The sequence below is a fragment of the Callithrix jacchus genome, chromosome 22 (genome assembly GCF_049354715.1).
Source record: "Callithrix jacchus isolate 240 chromosome 22, calJac240_pri, whole genome shotgun sequence".
Taxonomy (NCBI): Eukaryota; Metazoa; Chordata; class Mammalia; order Primates; family Cebidae; genus Callithrix; species Callithrix jacchus.
In genome coordinates, this window is record NC_133523.1 from 43,561,127 (window position 1) to 43,582,692 (window position 21,566).

Consider the following 21,566-nt stretch of genomic DNA (forward strand, 5'->3'; position numbering starts at 1 on the left):
AGCGAAGATCACGCCACTGCACTCCAGCCTGGGCACAGAGGGAGACTCTGTCTCAAAAACAGAACAAAACAATTTTTAGTTTGACCTGATCTACCCAAAATATTATCACGTTTACACTGAATCAGCATAAAAGTTATTCACGGCTATTTCATTTGACATCCGTTTTTGGTGCTAAGTCTTTGGAATGTGGTGTCTCTCAGTTTGGACTCGCTGTACTTCAAGTACTCGGTAGCCACCCATGGCTAGGGGTGTTGTATCCGAAAGCGTGGGGATGGATGGCAGTTGAGCTCCGGCTGGGTGAAGCCCCTGAGGGCAGATGTTCACGGGGGGGGGGGGGGGGAATCCCTAAAAGCTGGCCTCCATGCAGCGGAGTGTGTTATGCTCTGCTAGCGGGGATGGGAGGCATCATCAGGGGTGTGGGAGGAAAATGACGATCAGGCCATGACTCAGAATGCTGAGAACTTTGATGGAGGAAGGAGGGGCCAGTCTCGAATGCTGCCAGCAGTTTCTTTAGGACAAGGACAGGCAGTCAGCATCAGCTTGGGGGAGATGGAAGTCACAAGCCACCCTGAAAAGGGAAGCACCGGGCACTTTAAGGACTGAGAGGGAGGCCAGGGTGGCCAACACATATGGGTGTAGGTGGCATTGTCCCTGGAGTGGATGCTGAGGGGGTAGTGCCCTGTCAGGGTCATGGGGCCAGGGTGGGGCTGTCTGACTCTAGGCTGCCCTCTCCACACAGGAAACTTGGCCTTGACAGTGACTGGGGCGCGGAGGAACTTTATTTTGTAGGTAGGCTTTTTTTTCTTACTTTATTTTTTTTTAAGACAGGGTTTTACCATGTTGGTCAGGCTGGTCTTGAACTCCCGACCTCAGGTGATCTGCCCGCCTTGGCTTCCAAAGCGCTTGGATTACAGGTGTGAGCCACCACACCTGGCCTTTTATTTTTATTTTTTGGTGACAGGGTCTTGCCCTGTTGCCCAGACTGCAGTGTGGTGGCACAATCTTGGCTCAATGTAGCCTCTGACTCTTGGACTCAAGCAATCCTCCCACCTCAGTGCCCCGAGTAGCTCTGATTGTAGGTGTGCACCACCACGCTGGGCTAATTTTTTTTTTTTTTTTGAGTCAGAATTTCGCTCTTGTTACCCAGGCTGGAGTGCAATGGCGTGATCTCGGCTCACCGCAACCTCCGCCTCCTGGGTTCAGGCAATTCTCCTGCCTCAGCCTCCTGAGTAGCTGGAATTACAGGCACGCGCCACCATGCCCAGCTAATTTTTTGTATTTTTAGTAGAGACGCGGTTTCACCATGTTGACCAGGATGGTCTCGATCTCTTGACCTCGTGATCCACCCACCTCAGCCTCCCAAAGTGCTGGGATTACAGGCGTGAGCCTCCGCGCCCGGCCGTATTTTTTTTTTTTTTTGTAGAGACAGGTTTTGCTGTGTTGCCCAGTCTGGTCTTGAACTTCCGAGCTCATGCAGTCCTCCTGCCTTAGCCTCCCAAAGTCTTGGGATGACAAGTGTGAGCCACTACACCCAGCTAGGCTTTTTTCCTTTTTTCGAGATAGATTCTCCCTCTTTTGCCCAGGCTGGAGTGTAGTGGCGTGATCTTAGCTCACTGCAACCTTTGCCTCCCAAGTTCAAGCAATTCTCCTGTCTCAGTCCCCTGAGCAGCTGGGGTTACAGGTACGCGTCACCACATCCGGCTAATCTTTGTATTTTTTGTTTTCGTAGAGATGGGGTTTCACCATGTTGGCCAGGATGGTCTTGATCTCTTGACCTCATGATCTGCCCGTCTCAGCACCCCAAAGTGCTGGTATTACAGGCGTGAGCCACTGCGCCCGGCCGTTTTAACCATTTGAAGGCGTTCAGTTCCGTGGTTTCTAGTATATTCATGATGTTGTGCAAACACCACTGCTACCTAAAGACCCTGTCCCTATCAGCAGTCCCTCTGCAATCCCTCTTCGCCCCAGCCCCTGGCCGCCACCAGTCTGTTTTCTGTCATGGATTTGCCTCATGTGGACATTCCATAGACGTGGAACTGCACAGTAGGTGGCCTTCCGTGTCTGGCTTCTTCCTCTCAGCTTGATGTTTCTCAGGTTCATCCACACTGTAGTACATATCAGTGGTTTGATGGAGTCTCACTCTGCTGCCCAGCCTGGAGTGCAGTGGCGTGATCATGGCTCACGACAGCTCTGGCATCCCAGGCTCAGGTGATCCTCCTGTCTCAGCCACTCCAATAGCCGGGATTGCAGGTGAAAGCAACCATGCCTAGCTAATTTTTGAAGATTTCATAGAGAAAAGGTCTCACTATGTTACTCAGGCTGGTCTTGAACTCCTGAGCTCAAGTGGTCCCCTGTAGCTTCGGCTTCTGAAAGTGCTGGGATTACAGGTGTGAGCCCCCGAGGCTGACTTGGTGGTTTTACTTTCTAAGCCTGGGTATACAGCTTGATATCATGTAGTTTAACATTTTCCTAAGTAGCACCACAGCCCTTATTCCACTTAACCAAGTTGATAAACAGCTCTTATTCCTTTGTGTAGTCTCCTTATCTGTCAATGGTGATAATACCCACCACAGCCCTCTAGAGTCCTTAGAGGGCTGTAGTGGGGAGTGAGCAAGCTGGGCGGGAGCACTTAGAGCAGAGCTTGGCCCAGAGTCAGGGCTCGGGAGATGCGCTGTGATGGAGATGGGAACGTGGCTGGAGTCAGGGCTCAGGAGATGGGCTGTGATGGAGATGGGAACGTGGCTGGAGTCAGGGCTCGGGAGATGCGCTGTGATGGAGATGGGAACGTGGCTGGAGTCAGGGCTCGGGAGATGCGCTGTGATGGAGATGGGAACGTGGCTGGAGTCAGGGCTCGGGAGATGCACTGTGATGGTCATGGGAAAGTGGCCGGGAGTCAGGGCTCGGGAGATGCGCTGTGATGGAGATGGGAACGTGGCTGAAGTCAGGGCTCGGGAGATGCGCTGTGATGGAGATGGGAACGTGGCTGAAGTCAGGGCTCGGGAGATGCGCTGTGATGGAGATGGGAATGTGGCTGGAGCCAGGGCTCGGGAGATGCGCTGTGATGGTCATGGGAAAGTGGCTGGGAGCCAGGGCTCGGGAGATGCGCTGTGATGGTCATGGGAAAGTGGCTGGAGTCAGGGCTTGGGAGATGCGCTGTGATGGAGATGGGAACGTGGCTGGAGTCAGGGCTCGGGAGATGCACGCTGTGATGGTCATGGGAACGTGGCTAGAGCCAGGGCTCGGGAGATGCGCTGTGATGGTCATGGGAACGTGGCTGGAGCCAGGGCTCAGGAGATGCACGCTGTGATGGTCATGGGAACGTGGCTGGAGCCAGGGCTCGGGAGATGCACGCTGTGATGGTCATGGGAAAGTGGCTGGAGCCAGGGCTCGGGAGATGCGCTGTGATGGAGATGGGAACGTGGCTGGAGTCAGGGCTCGGGAGATGCACGCTGTGATGGTCATGGGAAAGTGGCTGGAGCCAGGGCTCGGGAGATGCATGCTGTGATGGTCATGGGAACGTGGCTGGAGTCAGGGCTCAGGAGATGCATGCTGTGATGGAGATGGGAACGTGGCTGGGAGACAGGGCTCAGGAGATGCACGCTGTGATGGTCATGGGAACGTGGCTGGAGCCAGGGCTCAGGAGATGCACGCTGTGATGGTCATGGGAAAGTGGCTGGAGTCAGGGCTCGGGAGATGCACGCTGTGATGGTCATGGGAACGTGGCTGGAGCCAGGGCTCAGGAGATGCATGCTGTGATGGTCATGGGAAAGTGGCTGGAGTCAGGGCTCAGGAGATGCATGCTGTGATGGTCATGGGAACGTGGCTGGAGTCAGGGCTCAGGAGATGCATGCTGTGATGGTCATGGGAAAGTGGCTGGGAGACAGGGCTTGGGTGATGCGCTCTGTGACATTGGTGGGAAAATGCCATCACGAATGGAGCTTTGTGTGTGGACAGGCTTCTTGCTGGTTTCTGATTCTAATTTGATGGCCATCGGGCAGCGAATGTTTCCCTAGGCGGGGCATCTGGGCGCAGCACTGCTGATCTTGGTCTTCACACACAGAAAGTGGCCTTTCTAGATAGAGGCAGCCTAGAGGCTCTCCAGAGGGCCTGTGTCTGTGTCCGTCCCCAGCTGCAGCACAGGAGGGTTCCCAGCACTTTGGGAGGCCATAGCAACAGCCGTCAGTCAGGCAAGTATCTGCCTGGCCGATGGCGAGAGCAGCTGCTGGGTGGCTGCACATCCAGTGAGACATGTCACAGGCCTTTGGCTCGTGCTGGTCTCCCCTCTGAGGACTTTTCCCCTCTGAGGACCTCTCCCCTGTGTCCTTTGCTGTCTGTTGGGTGCTTTCTGGGAAACCCTTTATTGATAGCGCACAGCTGGGCCAGTCTTGACAGCTCCCGGCACTTCCTCTCACTCAAGGCCATGGCCATGCCCCGCAGAGTCTCTTATTTTTGTTTTGTTTTGTGTTTTTGTTTTGAGACGGAGTTCCGCTCTTGTTACCCAGACTGGAGCACAATGGCATGATCTCGGCTCACCACAACCTCCGCCTCCTGGGTCCAGGCAATTCTCCTGCCTCAGCCTCCTGAGTAGCTGGGATTACAGGCACACACCACCATACCCAGCTAATTTTTTGTATTTTTAGTAGAGACGGGGTTTCACCATGTTGACCAGGATGGTCTCGATCTCTTGACCTCGTGATCCACCTGCCTCAGCCTCCCAAAGTGCTGGGATTACAGGCTTGAGCCACCGCGCCCGGCTTGTTTTGTTTTTTTGTTTGTTTAAGACAGAGTCTTGCTCTGTTGCCCAGGCTGGAGTGCAGTGGTGCGATTTTGGCTCACCGCAGCCTCCACTTCCTGGGTTCAAGTAATTCTCCTGCCTCAGCCTCCTGAGTAGCTGGGATTATAGGCACGTGCCACAACACCCAGCTAGTTTATATTTTTAGTAGAGATGGGGTTTCACCATGTTGGCCAGGCTGGTCTTGAACTCCTGACCTCAGATGATCCACCCGCCTTGGCCTCCCAAAGTGCCGGGATTGCAGGCATGAGCCACTGTGCCTTCTTTTTTTTTTTTTTTGTTGAGACGGGATTTTGCCATGTTGGCCCGGCCAGTCTTGAATGCCTGGCCTCATGTGATCCCTCTGTCTCAGCCTCCCAAAGTGCTATGATTACAGGCATAAGCCACCATGCCTGGCCCACAGTCCTATTTCTTTGTCTCCAACGTCAACAAGGGTCCTCATTTTCCTGAAGGGGAAACAGCCCATCAGAGAGGGTCAGTGGCCTACTCTGAAATTGCATACCACAGTCACAACTCGAAGCAGGCATGTCTGACCCCAGAAGGTCGCCCGCCCGGGAGCCTCTTCTACAACAACATCATGCCCCATGCTCTTCACTGTGCTAGGAGCTGGGTCATGGCTGGGGCCTGGAATCAGCCTCTGGGATGGGGCTGCCCGCTGGCTGCCAGGTTCTGAGCCAGACAGTGCCTATGCTGGTTTCCTGTGACTGCTGTGATGAATTACCACAAGCACAGCAGTGTCAGACACTGGTTCAGGATGTCGGAAGTCCAGTATCAGTCTCATGGGGCTAAAATCAAGGCGTGGGCAGGGCTGGTCCCTTCTGAGGGCCCCAGAGGAGAGGCCATGTCCTTGCCTTCTCCAGCTCCTAGAGGCCACCTGCATTGCTTGGCTTGCGGCCCCTTCCTTCATCCCCAAAGTCCGTGCGTGGCATCTTCTCTCCTGTCTGATCTCTGCTGCATCCACGTCATCTCTCTCTGACTCTGAACCATATCTTTCCCTTATTGGGACCCTGTGATGACACTGGGTCCCCCTGGATAACCCAGGATTCTCTCCCCATCTCCCGATCCTTAACTTCATCATATCTGCAAAGTACCCCCACCTCTTTTTTTTCGTTTGGAGACAGGGCCTTGCTCTGCCACCCAGGCTGCAGCCTTCATCTCCCAGGCTCAGGCGATCCTCCCACCTCAGCCTGCCAAGTAGCTGGGTCTACAGGCATGTGCCACCACTCTTGGCTAATTCTTGTATTTCTAGTAGAGATGGGGTCTCGCCATGTTGCCCAGGCTGGTCTCGAACTCCTGAGCTCAAGTGATCCTCCTGCCTCAGCCTCCCAAAGTGCTAGGATTCTAGGCGTGAGCCGCCCTACTCCCTGGAACCTGTGAATATATTCCCTGGCACTCGGAAGGGCCTTGAAAGTCTGCTCCCTCACAGCAGCCGGAGGGACCCTTCAAAAACCTATTTCACATCAAAAAATACACCCATTTTCTCAGTCCGTTGTGGAGAGAAGATAAATGAGTGAATCCACCTAGGGGCCGGTGGGAGTGCTGGACAGGCCGAAGGGTCTGGGGGTCGCTAAATGTCATGCTGGTTCTCTGCTCACCACCCACAGTGGCTTCCATCCTCCAATCGGTAAAAAACCCAGTGCTCACTGCAGCCGACAAGGCCCTGCAGGGTCTGGCCTCTGTTCCCTCCCTGTCCTGTCCCTCTTGCCCGATGGCTCAGGCAGCAGCCCCCAGGCCTTCTTGCCACCCCTCCTATGCACAGGCCCCACCTTTCTGGTGGCCTTGGCATAGGCTGTTCCCTCTTCCTGGGACATTCTGTTGTAGAGGATTTTCAGTCTTTCCTCACTAAGTTACTCTGTTTTGTTTTTTAATTTTTAAATTTATTTAGAGACAGATCTAACTCTGTTGCCCAACTAGAGGGGGTGCAGTGGCACAATCATGGCTCACGCAGCTGCCTTGATCTCCCAGGCTCAAGCGATTCTCCCACCTCGGCCTCCCAAAGTGCTAGGATTACAGGCATGAGCCACCGCGCCTGGCCCTGACAGTATTTGATGAATGTGTTTTTGTGGTCCTGTCTGAAATGTAAGCTCTGTGAGGACAGGCGTTTGGACCACTTTGTCCACCACTCTATGCATGGTGCCCACAGCAGTGTCTGGTACCCCATGGGCGCCCAGTAGGTGCTTGGTGAATGAAGGTGCAGAGCCAGGCTTGACATGTTGCTGAGCCCTGTCAGGGACTCCATGAGGTTACTGAGATGCAATCATTTTGCAGATGAAGACACTTGAGTCCTGGTGGGCCATGAGGGCAGCGCCAGATTGGATCCTGGGGTGCTTGACTCTCTGTACCCCTCGCTGGCCACTCACACCCTTCCTGGGAGGAAGAGGAGAGTAGGGGAGGTATGCAGGGCTGGGTCACTGACTCTGCTTCCCCTGCCCTGCATGGTGTCCCCACAGAGACAGTATGGACAGTGTCAAGCAGAGTGCCGCCCTGTGCCTGCTGCGACTCTACAAGGCCTCTCCTGACCTCGTGCCCATGGGCGAGTGGACGGCGCGTGTGGTACACCTGCTCAATGACCAGCACATGGTGAGCCCCTCTGCCCTCATGGCCCCTGGATGCCCAGGACTCCCCACCCAGCCTCGAGCCCACCTCTGTCCCAACCCCCATGGATGCCTGGGGCTCCCACCTCTGCCCCAACCCCCCGTGGATGCCCGGGACTCCCCACCCAGCCTCGAGCCCACCTCTGCCCTGACCCCCCTGGATGCTTGGGGCTCCCACCTTTGCCCCGACCCCCCCGGATGCCTGGGGCTCCCACCTTTGCCTCAACCCCCCCAGATGCCTGGGGCTCCCACCTCTGCCCCGAACCCCTCTGGATGCCTGGGGCTCCTACCTCTGCCCTGACCGCCCCCCAGATGCCTGGGGCTCCCACCTGTGCCCCAACCCCCCCAGATGCCTGAGGCTCCCTTGTCAGCCCTGACATTTACCAAGCACCAGAAACCATGATCCAGTGTCCCTGGTACTCTACCTGCCCAGGTGTCTAGAAACCCTTCTATCCCCATCTCTGTTACTCACCTGGCTGCCCAGGGATCCTGTCCAGTGACTCCCACACCCCTCACCAACCCAGGCCCTTAGAAAATCCCACCCTCTGTTTCTGCCACCTAGAGATTCCCCCAACAGCACCCATCAGCTGCCCACCAACAGAGAAACCCTGACCCTTGTCCCACCCCTAATATGCCCACCCCTCCAGAGTCCCACCCCTTCACTGCTCCTTACCCAGCTGCTGGGGTCCTTCCAGAGGCACCCCATACACCCAGGTCACTGCTGGCCATGGTGCCCGAGGCCCTGTGGCCTCCTCACCCCACCCCTAAAGCATACACAGTGACACACGTGCATACCCCTAAACTCCATCCTCCTGACTGCACGCACATCCCGACCCCGCCGGGCTCCTGAGCCTCTGCGCTCTGTGCCCACCTCCCCCAGGGGCCTGACCTGTCTCTCCTCTGCTCTCTGTGCCCGCCTCCCCCAGGGGCCTGACCTGTCTCTCCTCTGCGCTCTGTGCCCACCTCCCCCAGGGGCCTGACCTGTCTCTCCTCTGCGTTCTGTGCCCGCCTCCCCCAGGGGCCTGACCTGGCTCTCCTCTGCGCTCTGTGCCCGCCTCCCCCAGGGGCCTGACCTGTCTCTCCTCTGCGCTCTGTGCCTGCCTCCCCCAGGGGCCTGACCTGGCTCTCCTCTGCGCTTGCAGGGCGTGGTCACGGCTGCTGTCAGCCTCATCACCTGTCTCTGCAAGAAGAACCCAGATGACTTCAAGACATGCATCTCGCTGGCTGTGTCACGCCTGAGCCGGGTGAGTGTGGCCTAGATGCTAGCTGAGGGAGGTGGCCCTGGTGGCCCTGTGTCCTCTGACATCCGTCTGGCCCCCATTCTCCCTGAGAGGCAGCCCAGCTCAAGGGTTACAAACTCAAGCTCTGAGCTGGATTCATGCTGGCTCTGCCACTTCCTGGCTGGCTGGCCCCGGGCAAGTGGCTTCACCTCCCTGGCCTCAGCTGCCCCCTGTGTTCAGTGGAGATGATACCATTGCCTGCCTCGAGGCACAGAGCCCTGTGGATAAAGTGCTCAGAACAGGCCTGGGCAGGCCGAGCACCCCGGAGCCGGAGCCGGAGCCGGAGCCAGAGCCGGCCTCCTGACCTCCTCCCTCTGCGGCTCCCGTCTCTGTCTCCCGCCGTCCCTCTTTCTGCTTTGCCTCCTGCCTCTCTCTTTCCTGTGCAGCCTCTCACTCCTGCCTGGCGTCCCTCTCTCAGTTTTGCTCCTGTCCTGCCCAGGAACATCCCCTGAGGCCTCGTTCATGCCAGGCTCCGAGTGGAGTGACACCAGGGACACAGATGAGTCAGACCCAAGCTCTGCACTTACGGAGCTCCCTGTCCTGCTGGTAGGGAGGTGACTCAGTCACAGATTGTCAGAAAAGGGGTGATTTGCGCTATATGGAGGTAGGACAGGGCACCCCTAGGAGGCACTTAACCCAGGCTATGAGTCCATGAAGGCTTCCTAGGGGCGGCAGTCCTGAATTGAGACTTGGAGTACATACGTGTGTCTCCTGGGCAAGTAGGAAGAGGAGGAGGCCTGGATTCTCAGGCAGAGAGAACAACACACCAGCTCGTGCATCCACTCATTCTTTCTTTCTCAGATGTTTAGGTATTTTGTTTTTTGTTTGTTTGTTTTTTTGAGACGGAGTCTCGCTGTGTTGCCCAGGCTGGAGTACAATGGCGTGATCTCGGCTCACCACAACCTCTGCCTCCTGGGTTCAGGCGATTCTCCTGCCTCAGCCTCCCGAGCAGCTAGGATGACAGGCATGCACCACCATGCCCGGCTATTTTTGTATTTAGTTGAGATGGCATTCTCCATGTTGGCTGGTCTCGAACTCCCGACCTTAGGTGATCCGCCTGCCTCAGCCTCCCAAAGTGCTGGGATTACAGGTATGAGCCACCTCACTCAGCGTTTGTTTTTTTTTTTTTTTTTTTTGAGACAGAGTCTTGCTCTGTCACCCAGGCTGGAGTACAATGGTGCTATCTCGGCTCACTGCACCTCCGCCTCCTGGGTTCAAGTGATCCTCCCTCCTCAGCCTCCGAAGTGCTGGGATTACAGGCATGAGCCGCTGCACCCAGCCTCAGTCATCATTTCCATCATTCATCACACATCTGAATACTCCTGTGTGCCAAGGTGACAGTGAGGCAGGAACACAGACCAGCACAGAGGTGGCACAGAGCACTGTGGGACAGAGCTTCCTGGAGAAGGGCTTTTCAAGGTTGAATGGGAGTTTGCAATGAGGAAAAATAGTCACATGATCTTTTTTTTTTTTTTTTTCCTGAGACAGAGTTTTGCTCTTGTTGCCCAGGCTGGAGTGCAGTGGTGTGATCTTGGCTCACTACAACCTCTGCCTCCCAGATTCAAGCGATTCTCCTGCCTCAGGCTCCCAAGTAGCTGGGATTACAGGCGTGCACCACCACACCTGGCTAATTTTGTATTTTTCATAGAGACAGGGTTTTACCATGTTGGTCAGGCTGGTCTCAAACTCCTGACCTCAGGTGATCCATCTGCCTCAGCCTCCCAAAATGCGGGGATTACAGGTGTGAGCCACCGTGCCTAACCATCATCTTTCAGTCTTTCACTAATTCCCTGCCTCTTCCCCAAACCTCTTCCGATGTGACCTTGTATTAGGCCCAGGGACTCAGAAAAAGGTCAGACCCAATCCCTGCCCTTGAGTAGCTTTGCGCCTTGTTGGGGGGCTACAGGAGACCACCTCCAGGAGCCGGCATGCCGTGTGCTCTGATGGAGGAAGCCTAGGGCATGGGAGGCTCAGAGCCAAGAGAGGGGTGGATCCTGGGACTGTCACCCAGAAGGAACCTTTCCTGCCCACAGGCCAACCAGCATTACTTGGAAAGATCCAGCCCTGGGCTTCATCCTAGTTTTGCCCTCTCATACTGTGTACCTGAGGCTTCTTTGCTCCCTTCCCGGAGCCTCAGACTCCTGCTTCATAAAACCATCACACTGCCGGGCATGGTGGCCCATACCTGTAACCCCAGCACATTGGGAGCTGAGGTGGGAGGATTGCTTGAGGCCTTGAGTTTGAGACCAGCCTGGGCAACAGAGTGAGACCTGGTCTCTGCCAAAAAGCCCACAGAGCAAACCGTTACACTGACAGGACCGCTCTTGGAAGGCAGCATTTCTCCACCCTGCCCTGTGGACCCATGTGCCCCTCCTACCGCAGCCCCCAACCTGTTCCTTGCTCTCCCGACCCAGATCGTCTCCTCGGCCTCCACCGACCTCCAGGACTACACCTACTACTTTGTCCCGGCGCCCTGGCTCTCGGTGAAGCTCCTGCGGCTGCTGCAGTGCTACCCACCCCCAGGTAATCAACGCCGAGCACTCCGCAACCCTGGGCTGCCGGCTGCTGGCATCTGGGGGCCTCCAGTTCTACAGTGCACCAGGTGGGACTGGAGGGGCTGGGTCAGGATTTCTCTGAAGCTGGGGCGGTTCCTCTGTCCCATTACGTGGCTGCAGTGGGGGAGGTAGGTGGGCAGCCCTAGGCCCAGCGGTCAACCGGTGCAGCACCACGGATCAACCTCATAGCAAGTCCCTGCTACCTGGGCTCTCACTCCAGCCTTGTTGCTAGGGGCTGTTACTGTGCCTGTTTTGTAAATGAGGAATCTGAGGCTTGGAGAGGGAGCTCCTGGCCCAGGGTCACCCACCAGTCAGTGGGAGATTCCAGGCCGTGCTGTCTGAATTAGCATGGCCCTGTTAGGGGTTTTCACATCTGCTGGGAACCTTCCGTCACTGCTCACCGTCACAATAGCCAGTGTGTATGAAGCTCCTATGGTGAGTCAGGCACTGCGCAGGGGGGCGCCTGCCCCCGCCAAACAGAGCTGGCAAGGAGGAACAGCCAGTGTTCCTCAGGGAAACAGGCTTGGAGGTGAGAGACAAGGCAGCGAGTGAGTGGCAGAGTCTGCCCTGAGACTCTCTGCTCCAAACCCCTCCCTCTGCCACTGAGCTCCCCTGGGCTTCTGTTGCCTTAGCTGACTGACCTCATGGAGCAGTTTCTGGGGACCCTGCGTTGAGGGGCTTGGCACACAGTAGATGCCAATGTACCAGCTCCCTCTGTTCAGCCAGCGTGCCCAGCACCGGCCAGGGACCGGGGCTGATGTGCACCACCGAATCTCTGGGTGTGCGTGCCTGTGTAAGTGCATGCCTGCATGTGTGTGTGTGTGCGCCTTCATGTTTGTGTATTGATACACGTCCGTGTGCATGCACAATACATGCCTGTGTGTTGATACATGTCCCTGCAGATGCACGCCTGTATTGATACATGTCTGTGTGCACGCATGTCTGTGCATGTTGATGCATATCTGTGTGCATCCCCGTGTGTGTGGATGTGTCATTGTATGTGCACCTGCATGTGTGCCTGTTTGTGTCTGTATGTGGCAGTGTTCATGGTATCTCTGTGTCCCTCTGTGTGTGTACATGTGTATGTATCACTGTGTGCATCTACATATATACCCGTCTGTGCAGGCAAGTGGGCGTGTACACGGGTGTAGAAAGCTGTGTGTATGCCTGTGTGTGCGTGTCTCAATGCTTGCCAGCATGCGTGTGTGTCCGTGCACGTCCCTCTGCACGTGGTGTGTATGTGCACACTCCGTGACTGAGTGTATGATATGGAGGCGACACCAGAGGCCCATCTCGTGAAGCCAGTGATGAATTCTGTCGTGTGGCCCTGGGATGTGTCTTCCTTCTCTGGGCCTCTTTTCCATCCCGTCAAGAAGGGATTAGGTCATGCTCTAAGCCCATGTCTACCCCAGAAGGCCCAGCTGGTAATTCTGGGGTACACCCAGGGCAGGCACCTCATTCACTCCAATCATCTGTGGTGTAGGAAACGCAGGTGCAGCCCTGCCCTGAGGCTGGACACAAGGAAACACCAACCCTGTGTCATCTTTTTTTCAGCAAATGCTGGTGGGCTGCTGCCGATTTGTTTCCAAGTCAGTTTTTCCTCACATGCATTATGAAAAGTTTCCCAGCATCCACAGAAGTAAAGAGATCTCATTACTTAGACTGCACGTTTGCCATGTATGCAAGTTCTTGTTTTATTTTCTTCTGAAATATTTAAAAGTAAATTATACACATCGTGATGCTTTGCCTTGAATGTGCTGTTCTGGGTGGATCACTTGAGCTCAAGAATTTGAGACTAATCTGGCCAGCATGGTGAAACCTCATCTCTACAAAAAATTAGCCAGGTGTGGTGGTACATCCCTGTAGTCGCAGCTACTTAGGAGGCTGAGATAGGAGGACTGCTTGAACCCAAGAGGTAGAGGTTGCAGTGAGCCAAGATTGCGCCTCTGCACTCCAGCTTGGGTGACAGAGTGAGACTCTGTCTCAAAAAAAAAAAATCAATATATATCAGAGTCCAATCTAGGATCACATTTTCAGTTGAATTCTGCCAGGCTCAGTGGCTTACACCGTAGCCCGGCACTTTGGGAGGCTGAGGCAGAAGGATCGCTTGAGCCCAGGAGTTTGAGATCAGCCTAGGCAACAGTTTCCTTGTGTCCAAAAATCGGATCTAAATTAGATTCTGTCTTTAGAATTAGGGACTGCTATTTCTCGTAGTCTGGACTAGCCCCACACCTGTTTCTGGAGAGACCAGGAGATGCCATTGTCGTGTATCCCATGGTGGGGACTCGGCTCTTTGCTGCCTTGTAATGCCTTTTGGCTTGTTCCTCTATCTGGTGAATTTTCCTGTAGATTTGTGGGCAGCATTTTTTGCTGGAACTCTTGACCATTTTTCTGCACACTTGAAAACACTTCACAGTCTAGGAAATGTAGTGATTGATGTCCCTGTGAGTTTCCAGCTGGCATCTGCCAGTGGTAGAGAGCTCTGTGGGGTGAGAGGCTGCCTGACTGAGCCTTGTCACATTTGACCTCCCAGCCCCCAGGCCAGGAGGATGGCACTGAGTGTGCCTGCAGTGGTCTCTTACTGAGTGGACACCTGGGTGGGTGGCTTGTGCCTTTTTGTCAGGGGCTGCTGGATATTCATACCGGTCCTTGGGAAGGCCTGGGTTTGGGGGCATCTCTGGGGAAGGTTCCTGGAGCTTCCTTTGCTCTGTGAGAAACCTAAGGAGCCGCAGAGCTGCAGATGGGGAAAGGGAGGCTCACAGGGGTGCCACCTCTTACCCAAGGGGGTTGGAGCAGGATGAGAGCCCAGGTCTGGGGATAGATCCTGTGTCTCCAGAGGTACCTTGTCTTACCTCCTCTGCTGAGCTGGGAAGAGGTTGAGGGAGCAGAGACCCTGGCCCTGAGCTGCAGAATTACCAAGGGTCAGAGCCACCCTGAGCTCCTCCCTTGGAAGACTGGAGCTAGGGCATAGCCACCACCACCCAGCAGGTATGCCAGGTGGGCAGGACACCCAGCTGGGGGTATGTCCTTCGTTTCCCCAGAGGATGCAGCCGTGAAGGGGCGGCTGGTGGAATGTCTGGAGACTGTGCTCAACAAGGCCCAGGAGCCCCCCAAATCCAAGAAGGTGCAGCACTCTAACGCCAAGAATGCCATCCTCTTCGAGACCATCAGCCTCATCATCCACTATGACAGGTGCCCGCCTGGGCCCACCAGGGCCTGACACCCGGGGCTGGGAAAGAGGGGCACGGAGGTCCAGACTCCTGGGTCCTAGTCAGAGGGCAGGGATTCGACCTCTAGGTAGGAGGAGGATGGGACTGTGAAGTGTCACCTGTGAGGCTGGCGCTGGGACCCTTCCTGGGGACAGAATTGCTGGGTATCTTTCTCTGGGTTCAAAGGCCCAGCTGCCTGGGTCACTGGAGGCACAGGACTGGGATGTAGGGCCGGTAAGGTTAAGGCCTGGATCTGGTGTGGCGCAGTGGCTCATGCCTGTAATCCCAGCACTTTGGGAGGCTGAGGCAGGGGGATCACGAGGTCAGGAGTTCAAGACCAACCTGGCCAACATGGTGAAACCCCATCTCTACTAAAAATACAAAAAAAATTAGCTGGGCATGGTGGCATGTGTCTGTAATCCCAGCTACTTGGGAGGCTGAGGCAGGAGAATCACTTGAACCCAGGAGGCAGAGGTTGCGGTGAGCCGAGATTGTGCCACTGCATTCTAGCATAAGCAACAAAGCAAGAATCCATTTTGAAAAAAAAGAAAAAAAAAGACCTGGATCTTTGGGGGCTGTGAGATGGGTCAGCTGGGCCTGAGGCCTCCACCTCCTCCTATCAGTTTCCTGTCAGTTTCTCTCACCATCCATCTCTTGCGGTTCCCACGGCAGTGAGCCCAACCTACTGGTGCGGGCGTGCAACCAGCTGGGCCAGTTCCTGCAGCACCGGGAGACCAACCTGCGCTACCTGGCCCTGGAGAGCATGTGCACGCTGGCCAGCTCCGAGTTCTCCCATGAAGCCGTTAAGACGCACATTGACACCGTCATCAATGCCCTCAAGGTACGACCCCTCGGAGCCCGCCTCGGGCCTGCCGCCCCCCTCAGAAAGGCCAGAGGCTCAGCGCCCTTGGGTGGCTGACCCTGTGCCAATAGGGAGTCTAAAATGCACCTGGGCCCTGCTTTTCACCCTCAGACGGAGCGGGACGTCAGCGTGCGGCAGCGGGCAGCTGACCTCCTCTATGCCATGTGTGACCGGAGCAACGCCAAGCAGATCGTGTCGGAGATGCTGCGGTACCTGGAGACAGCAGACTACGCCATCCGTGAGGAGATCGTGAGTGCTTCCGAGTGCGGGCTGGACTCCTGGTCTGAGGGAGGAGGGACTGGAGTCTGGATGTCTGGGTCTGAGGGAGGAGGTGGCTGGGGTCCTGGACGCCTGCGTCTCCAGATGGGGGCAGTGGTGAGCCCAGATCCAGGTGAGTGAAAGCCTGACTTGGCCTGCGGGCACTCTCTCACACACTTCCCGGCGGCAGGTCCTCAAGGTGGCCATCCTGGCCGAGAAGTACGCTGTGGACTACAGCTGGTACGTGGACACCATCCTCAACCTCATCCGCATTGCAGGCGACTATGTAAGTGAGGAGGTGTGGTACCGTGTGCTACAGATCGTCACCAACCGTGATGACGTCCAGGGCTACGCCGCCAAAACCGTCTTTGAGGTCAGCACCTCAACCCTGACCCCCCTGACCCCATGACAGGACCTAGAGGCAAAGCAAGGACAGTTGGGGCTGTGGGACCTGGCAGTCCCTGGCCACCCTCCTTCCCCTGCACCACTGTGACCTTAGAGCGAGGTCTCCATCTCTCTGGGCCAACCCAGGGACCCAAGGGCTGTGGCCTCACAGGCCTGATGTGATAAGTCCCCAGGGCATGGTCATGGGCACCCAGCGTGCAGTCCTGGCCCCTGGATCTTGCTAGTTTCCCTCTGCCCTAGGAAAGGGGCTCCACAGAGCCCCGTTTTACTGCCTGTGTGAGCTCGGGCTGGTCACTCAAACTTTCTGTGCCTCAGTTTCCCCGCTGATAACCCCGCACGCAGCAGAACTTTGAGAGTTCCACCAGTCAGTAGGTGGCTGTGCCCAGTGCTCCCCAAGAGGGCACTCACTGTTGTCCTTGCGACACCCCTTCCCTCCCCAACAGGCGCTCCAGGCCCCCGCCTGTCATGAGAACATGGTGAAAGTCGGTGGCTACATCCTTGGGGAGTTTGGGAACCTGATTGCTGGGGACCCCCGCTCCAGGTGAGGGAGGCTGCGGAGGGAACACATGCTTCTGAGGGGTCCAGGGTTTGGGGGACCCACAGGAGTCTCAGAGCAGGCAGTGATGGGGCTTACATCCTCTTGGCCTTCACCCCAACCCACCTAGCAGGGTAAGAGAAGACCTCAGTCCCAGGACCATGGACAGAGTGTGACTGTAGCCCCTGCCAAGTGCCAGGGGAGGGCCACTCCCTTCCAGTGGCCTGGGGTCTTGGGACGGGTCCACCCGGGAAGCGGCGTCTCTCGAGGGGGCTTCTGGGAGAGGGCAGTGGAGCCCAGCCCTGCTGACGCCCACCCCGCACACAGCCCCCCGGTGCAGTTCTCTCTGCTCCACTCCAAGTTCCACCTGTGCAGCGTGGCGACGCGGGCGCTGCTGCTGTCCACCTACATCAAGTTCATCAACCTCTTTCCCGAGACCAAGGCCACCATCCAGGGCGTGCTGCGGGCTGGCTCCCAGCTGCGCAATGCGGACGTGGAGCTGCAGCAGCGAGCCGTGGAGTACCTCACCCTCAGCTCAGTGGCCAGCACCGACGTCCTGGTCAGAGCCCTGGCCCCCACCCCTGCTTCCCTCCCCTCACCCGCCCTCCCTTTCTCCTGACCGGAACTGACCTTCCCCAACCCGACCACACCAGGCCACGGTGCTGGAGGAGATGCCACCCTTCCCTGAGCGCGAGTCGTCCATCCTGGCCAAGCTGAAACGCAAGAAGGGGCCTGGGGCTGCCAGCGCCCTGGACGATGGCCGGAGAGACCCCAGCAGCAACGACATCAACGGGGGTGTAGAACCCACCCCCAGCACCGTGGTGAGTCCCCTGGGGTGGGCCTGCCAGGCTGCCTGGGGCAGGGTCTGGCCAGGGCGCCGCCTGTCCTCACCATGACACCTGTGCTCCCTGCAGTCGACGCCCTCGCCCTCCGCCGACCTCTTGGGGCTGCGGGCAGCCCCTCCCCCGGCAGTACCCCCTGCGTCTGCAGGTGCAGGGAACCTCCTGGTGGACGTCTTTGATGGCCCCGCTGCCCAGCCCAGCCTGGGGCCCACCCCCGAGGAGGCCTTCCTCAGGTAGCATCCCCTGGGCCTGGGTCCCTTCTCTCGGCCACCCCCACGGCTGCCCCTTCTTGGCCTCTGCCCCCTTTTTCCCTGAGCCCCTCTCCAGCCCCCAACTCGCTCTTCTCCATCCCGGTGCCTTTGCCAGCCCTGGCTGCTGCCTCCCCTGCCCCAGCCTCCCTGCTCACACCCTCCCTCTGCCACTCTGGACTCTGTCGTCCCTGGCCACCCTTTGTTTTCTCCTTTCCTGTCACCGTTTCTCAGTCTGCTCTTCCTTCTCTCTTTCCCTCCTCTCTCTCTCTCTCTCTCTCTCTTTTCGGCCCTCTTGCTGCCTCTCTGGGATTGGCTGCCTGCCACACCTGTCTTGTCTGCTCTGGGATTGGATGGCCCAGCGAGCTGGAGCCGCCTGCCCCCGAGAGCCCCATGGCTTTGCTGGCTGACCCAGCTCCAGCTGCTGAGTAAGGGGTGGCCTGGGGTAGGGGGTGGGGGAGTAGACTCGGTGTCCAAGGGAGAATTAGGGGACTGGGAGCTCTTGTCAAGGGGTTCCTGATGAGCAGCAGAGTCAGGGACTTGGAGGAAAGGGAAACATGGTGTCTGCTGGTGCGGGAGCATGGGCCAGGGTTCCACTCCCACTGGAGGCCACTGCTGGATGGGTTTGAGGTTCTACGAGGGGTCTGGATATGTGGTTCTGGGGTTCTGTCCTTTCAGGGCTTGTCATCTCACACTCAGTTGCCCTGGGCCTTTGCCTCTCCCCACCAAGTCCCTTCCAATCTCACTCTGCTCCCTGCCTCCAGCCCAGGTCCTGAGGACATTGGCCCTCCCATTCCGGAAGCTGACGAATTGCTGAATAAGTGAGTCCTGGGAGAGGTGGGGGTGGGGAATGGGGACAGGTGCAGCACCCGGGCCAGGTGCAGACTGGCACCCTGTCATCCTGCGCCCCTGCCGCTCCCACCCAGGTTCGTGTGCAAGAACAACGGAGTCCTGTTCGAGAACCAGCTGCTGCAGATTGGAGTCAAGTCAGAGTTCCGGCAGAACCTGGGTACGTTCCGGGGGACTGTGGGGATGGCTCGAAGGGAGACCTCGGAGTAGGTCGAAGCTGGGGAATGGTTAGAGGACTCAGATGGAGCTCCGCCTCCCCCACCTACTGCAGGTCGCATGTATCTCTTCTACGGCAACAAGACCTCGGTGCAGTTCCAGAATTTCTCGCCCACTGTGGTTCACCCGGGCGACCTCCAGACTCATATCCTCTCAGTCCCAGTCCAGCCCCCTGCCTCCAGCCCTGCCCCAGGTCGGCCTTCCTCACCAAGGGGAAGCCCGCGGACCCAGGTCCACACTTGTCTTCAGCCCCTCTTGGGCATGTGGTTAGTTCTCTGAGATTCAGAGTCAGCATCTGTAAGATGGGGGTGGGATTCCTTCCTCCAGGACAGGAGATGACGAAGAAGTGGTGTGTGGGAGGCATGACTTCCAGAACTCCACCTGCTCCAGGCTTCAGTCTGTCCCTATCCGGTGCCTTCCGTGTCCTGGCATCATCCTCCACTGGGCTCCCTGCCATGATGCCAGCACCTCCTGCACTCAGGAGCCAGGCCTGCAGGCCCAGACGCTGACCAGGGCCTCCTGTGTGACCTGGGCTGAGTCACTTTGCCTCTCTGGGCCCCTGTCCCCACTGTGAAGTGTATGTAGACCCTCCTCTTCCTCCTCATAGGGTTATTGGGACGATCACAGTGTCTGGATAATGCTGGAAGGGTGGCTGGAGGTATCAGTTCCCCCTGCCCCTTTTGTGGACCTCCATTTCCACATTCATGAAACTAGAGGTGCTTGACCCCAAAACTGCTACTTCTGGCCAGGCATAGTGGCTCACACCTGTAATCCCAACATTTTGGGAAGCCAGTGGATCATTTGAGGTCAGGAGATCGAGACCAGCATGGCCAACATGGTGAAACCCCATCTCCACTAAAAATACAAAAATTAGCTGAGTGGTAGTGGCACACAGCTATAATCCCAGCTACTCAGGAGGCTGAGACAGGAGAATCGCTTGAGCCTGGGAGGCGGAGGTTGTGGTAAGCCAAGATCACACCACTGCACTCTAGTCTGGGTGACAGAGTGAGACCCTGTCTCAAAAACAGACAAACAAAAGCAATACTCCTTCTTCCGTAATTTCCAGAGGCTTCCAGCAGGCAGCTCCATGCCAGGCACGGGGTGGAGGCAGCGGTGAGAGAAGCATGAGACTCAGGCCGTCCAGTGGGTTACTGATGTGGACGCAGATGATGATGACACTAATTGCTACCATCTTCGTGTACCTGCCATGGGCCATGCACACAGACAAGTACTTATAGTGGATTCTTTCTTTTTTATTTCTATTTTTATAGAGATGGGGCCTCACTATGTTGCCCAGGCTGGTCTCAGACTCCTGGGCTCAGTGATCCTCCCCACCTCGGCCTCTCAAAGTGCTGGATTACAGGCGTGAGCCACCACAACTGGCTGGATTATTTATTTCATCAACTCCTGAGGACATTTTATTCTTTTTTCTTTATCTGGAAAGCTAAGCCTTGAAGCACCTGAGGACATTTTATACGTGTCCTTTTGTTGAGACAGGGCCTCACTCACCAAGCTGGAGTGCAGTGGGACGAACACTGCTCACTTCGGCCTCGAACCTGGCTCAAGGCATCCTCCTGCCTCAGCCTCCCGAGTAGTTGGGATCACAGGTACACATCACCACACCCGGCTAATTTTTTTGTAGAGATGGGGTCTTGTCATGTTGCCCAGGCTTACACATGTCCAGAGGCTAAGAGAGGTTAAGTGCCTTGCCCACAGCCACTCAGGTGGTAAGAGCTGGTATTCAAACCGAAATCTGCCTCCAGAGCCAATATTCTTGTCTCATTGTGGTGCGATGTTGAGGAGGGCCAAAGGAGGCACCCCGAGGTTTCCACAGTATGCACTTTGTAATTGAACCTCGTAGGATTGAGTCCAGGATTGCATGGTAGGGTCCCTCAAAGGCCTGCAGGCGGGAGCTGCCGGGAACTCTGGGGATCCTGACCCAGACCTCTCGAGGGCCCGCCTCCTCTGTCTGGCTTCCTTGACCCCTGCCGTGCACAGCTGGCTGTGCAGACCAAGCGCGTGGCGGCGCAGGTGGACGGCGGCGCGCAGGTGCAGCAGGTGCTCAATATCGAGTGTCTGCGGGACTTCCTGACGCCCCCGCTGCTGTCGGTGCGCTTCCGGTGAGTCAGGCGCGGCTAGGCTGGGGGGGCGGTGCCTCGGGCGGGGGGCGGGGCCTGACAAAACCTCCTCCCCACCCCACCAGGTACGGTGGCGCTCCCCAAGCCCTCACCCTGAAGCTCCCAGTGACCATCAACAAGTTCTTCCAGCCCACAGAGATGGCGGCCCAGGATTTTTTCCAGCGCTGGAAGCAGCTGAGCCTGTGAGGAGTGGGGAGGGGGCGGAGCTAAAGCCGCGCCTCCGGGTGGGCGGGTCCGGGCCGCCCAGGTCCCTGACTTGAACCTTCCTGGTCTCCAGCCCTCAACAGGAGGCGCAGAAAATCTTCAAAGCCAACCACCCCATGGACGCAGAAGTTACTAAGGCCAAGGTGAGAGACCGCGGGTGTGTTCGCCGGCCCATGGCCGCTTTGCTTCTCTGAGTCTCTGTTTTCCTATCTGTAAAGTGGGGCCAATTCCCATCCCCAAGGGTTTTTGGGATCTGGGATGCCACAGTGTGGTAGCTAACAGCTCTGGTCCTCTCTGACGGCGGCCCCTCTCCCTCCCAGCTCCTGGGGTTTGGCTCTGCTCTCCTGGACAATGTGGATCCCAACCCTGAGAACTTCGTGGGGGCGGGGATCATCCAGACTAAAGCCCTCCAGGTGGGCTGTCTGCTCCGGCTGGAGCCTAACGCCCAGGCCCAGGTGAGTGCTGCTGTAGGCGGCCTGAGGCCGGCAGGAAGGCTGCCTGTCCCCTCTGCGCCGCACCCCACCTGCCTCACTGTTCTTTAATTCACGTTTCCCGCTTTAACCCTCCTCTTCTTGCGTC

At 57.0% G+C, this 21,566-nt stretch overlaps 1 protein-coding gene across 2 annotated transcripts in view; it reads left to right on the top strand.

The window, feature by feature from the left end:
- Positions 1–21,566, top strand: part of AP2A1 (adaptor related protein complex 2 subunit alpha 1) — a 45,370-nt gene that overhangs the window by 23,067 nt on the left and 737 nt on the right. The window contains exons 5-23 of one of the 2 annotated variants that reach the window (XM_054250372.2): positions 7,243–7,372; positions 8,529–8,630; positions 11,081–11,189; positions 14,263–14,413; positions 15,103–15,271; positions 15,404–15,541; positions 15,741–15,923; positions 16,399–16,496; positions 16,818–17,049; positions 17,144–17,311; positions 17,405–17,565; positions 17,943–18,008; positions 18,345–18,401; positions 18,507–18,589; positions 18,701–18,789; positions 20,641–20,765; positions 20,849–20,965; positions 21,061–21,130; positions 21,308–21,442. In XM_054250372.2, the coding sequence (XP_054106347.2) occupies positions 7,243–7,372; positions 8,529–8,630; positions 11,081–11,189; positions 14,263–14,413; positions 15,103–15,271; positions 15,404–15,541; positions 15,741–15,923; positions 16,399–16,496; positions 16,818–17,049; positions 17,144–17,311; positions 17,405–17,565; positions 17,943–18,008; positions 18,345–18,401; positions 18,507–18,589; positions 18,701–18,789; positions 20,641–20,765; positions 20,849–20,965; positions 21,061–21,130; positions 21,308–21,442 (2,383 nt within the window). The remainder of the gene's footprint in view (positions 1–7,242; positions 7,373–8,528; positions 8,631–11,080; positions 11,190–14,262; positions 14,414–15,102; positions 15,272–15,403; positions 15,542–15,740; positions 15,924–16,398; positions 16,497–16,817; positions 17,050–17,143; positions 17,312–17,404; positions 17,566–17,942; positions 18,009–18,344; positions 18,402–18,506; positions 18,590–18,700; positions 18,790–20,640; positions 20,766–20,848; positions 20,966–21,060; positions 21,131–21,307; positions 21,443–21,566) is intronic. The other variant, XM_054250373.2, reaches the window with a different exon arrangement.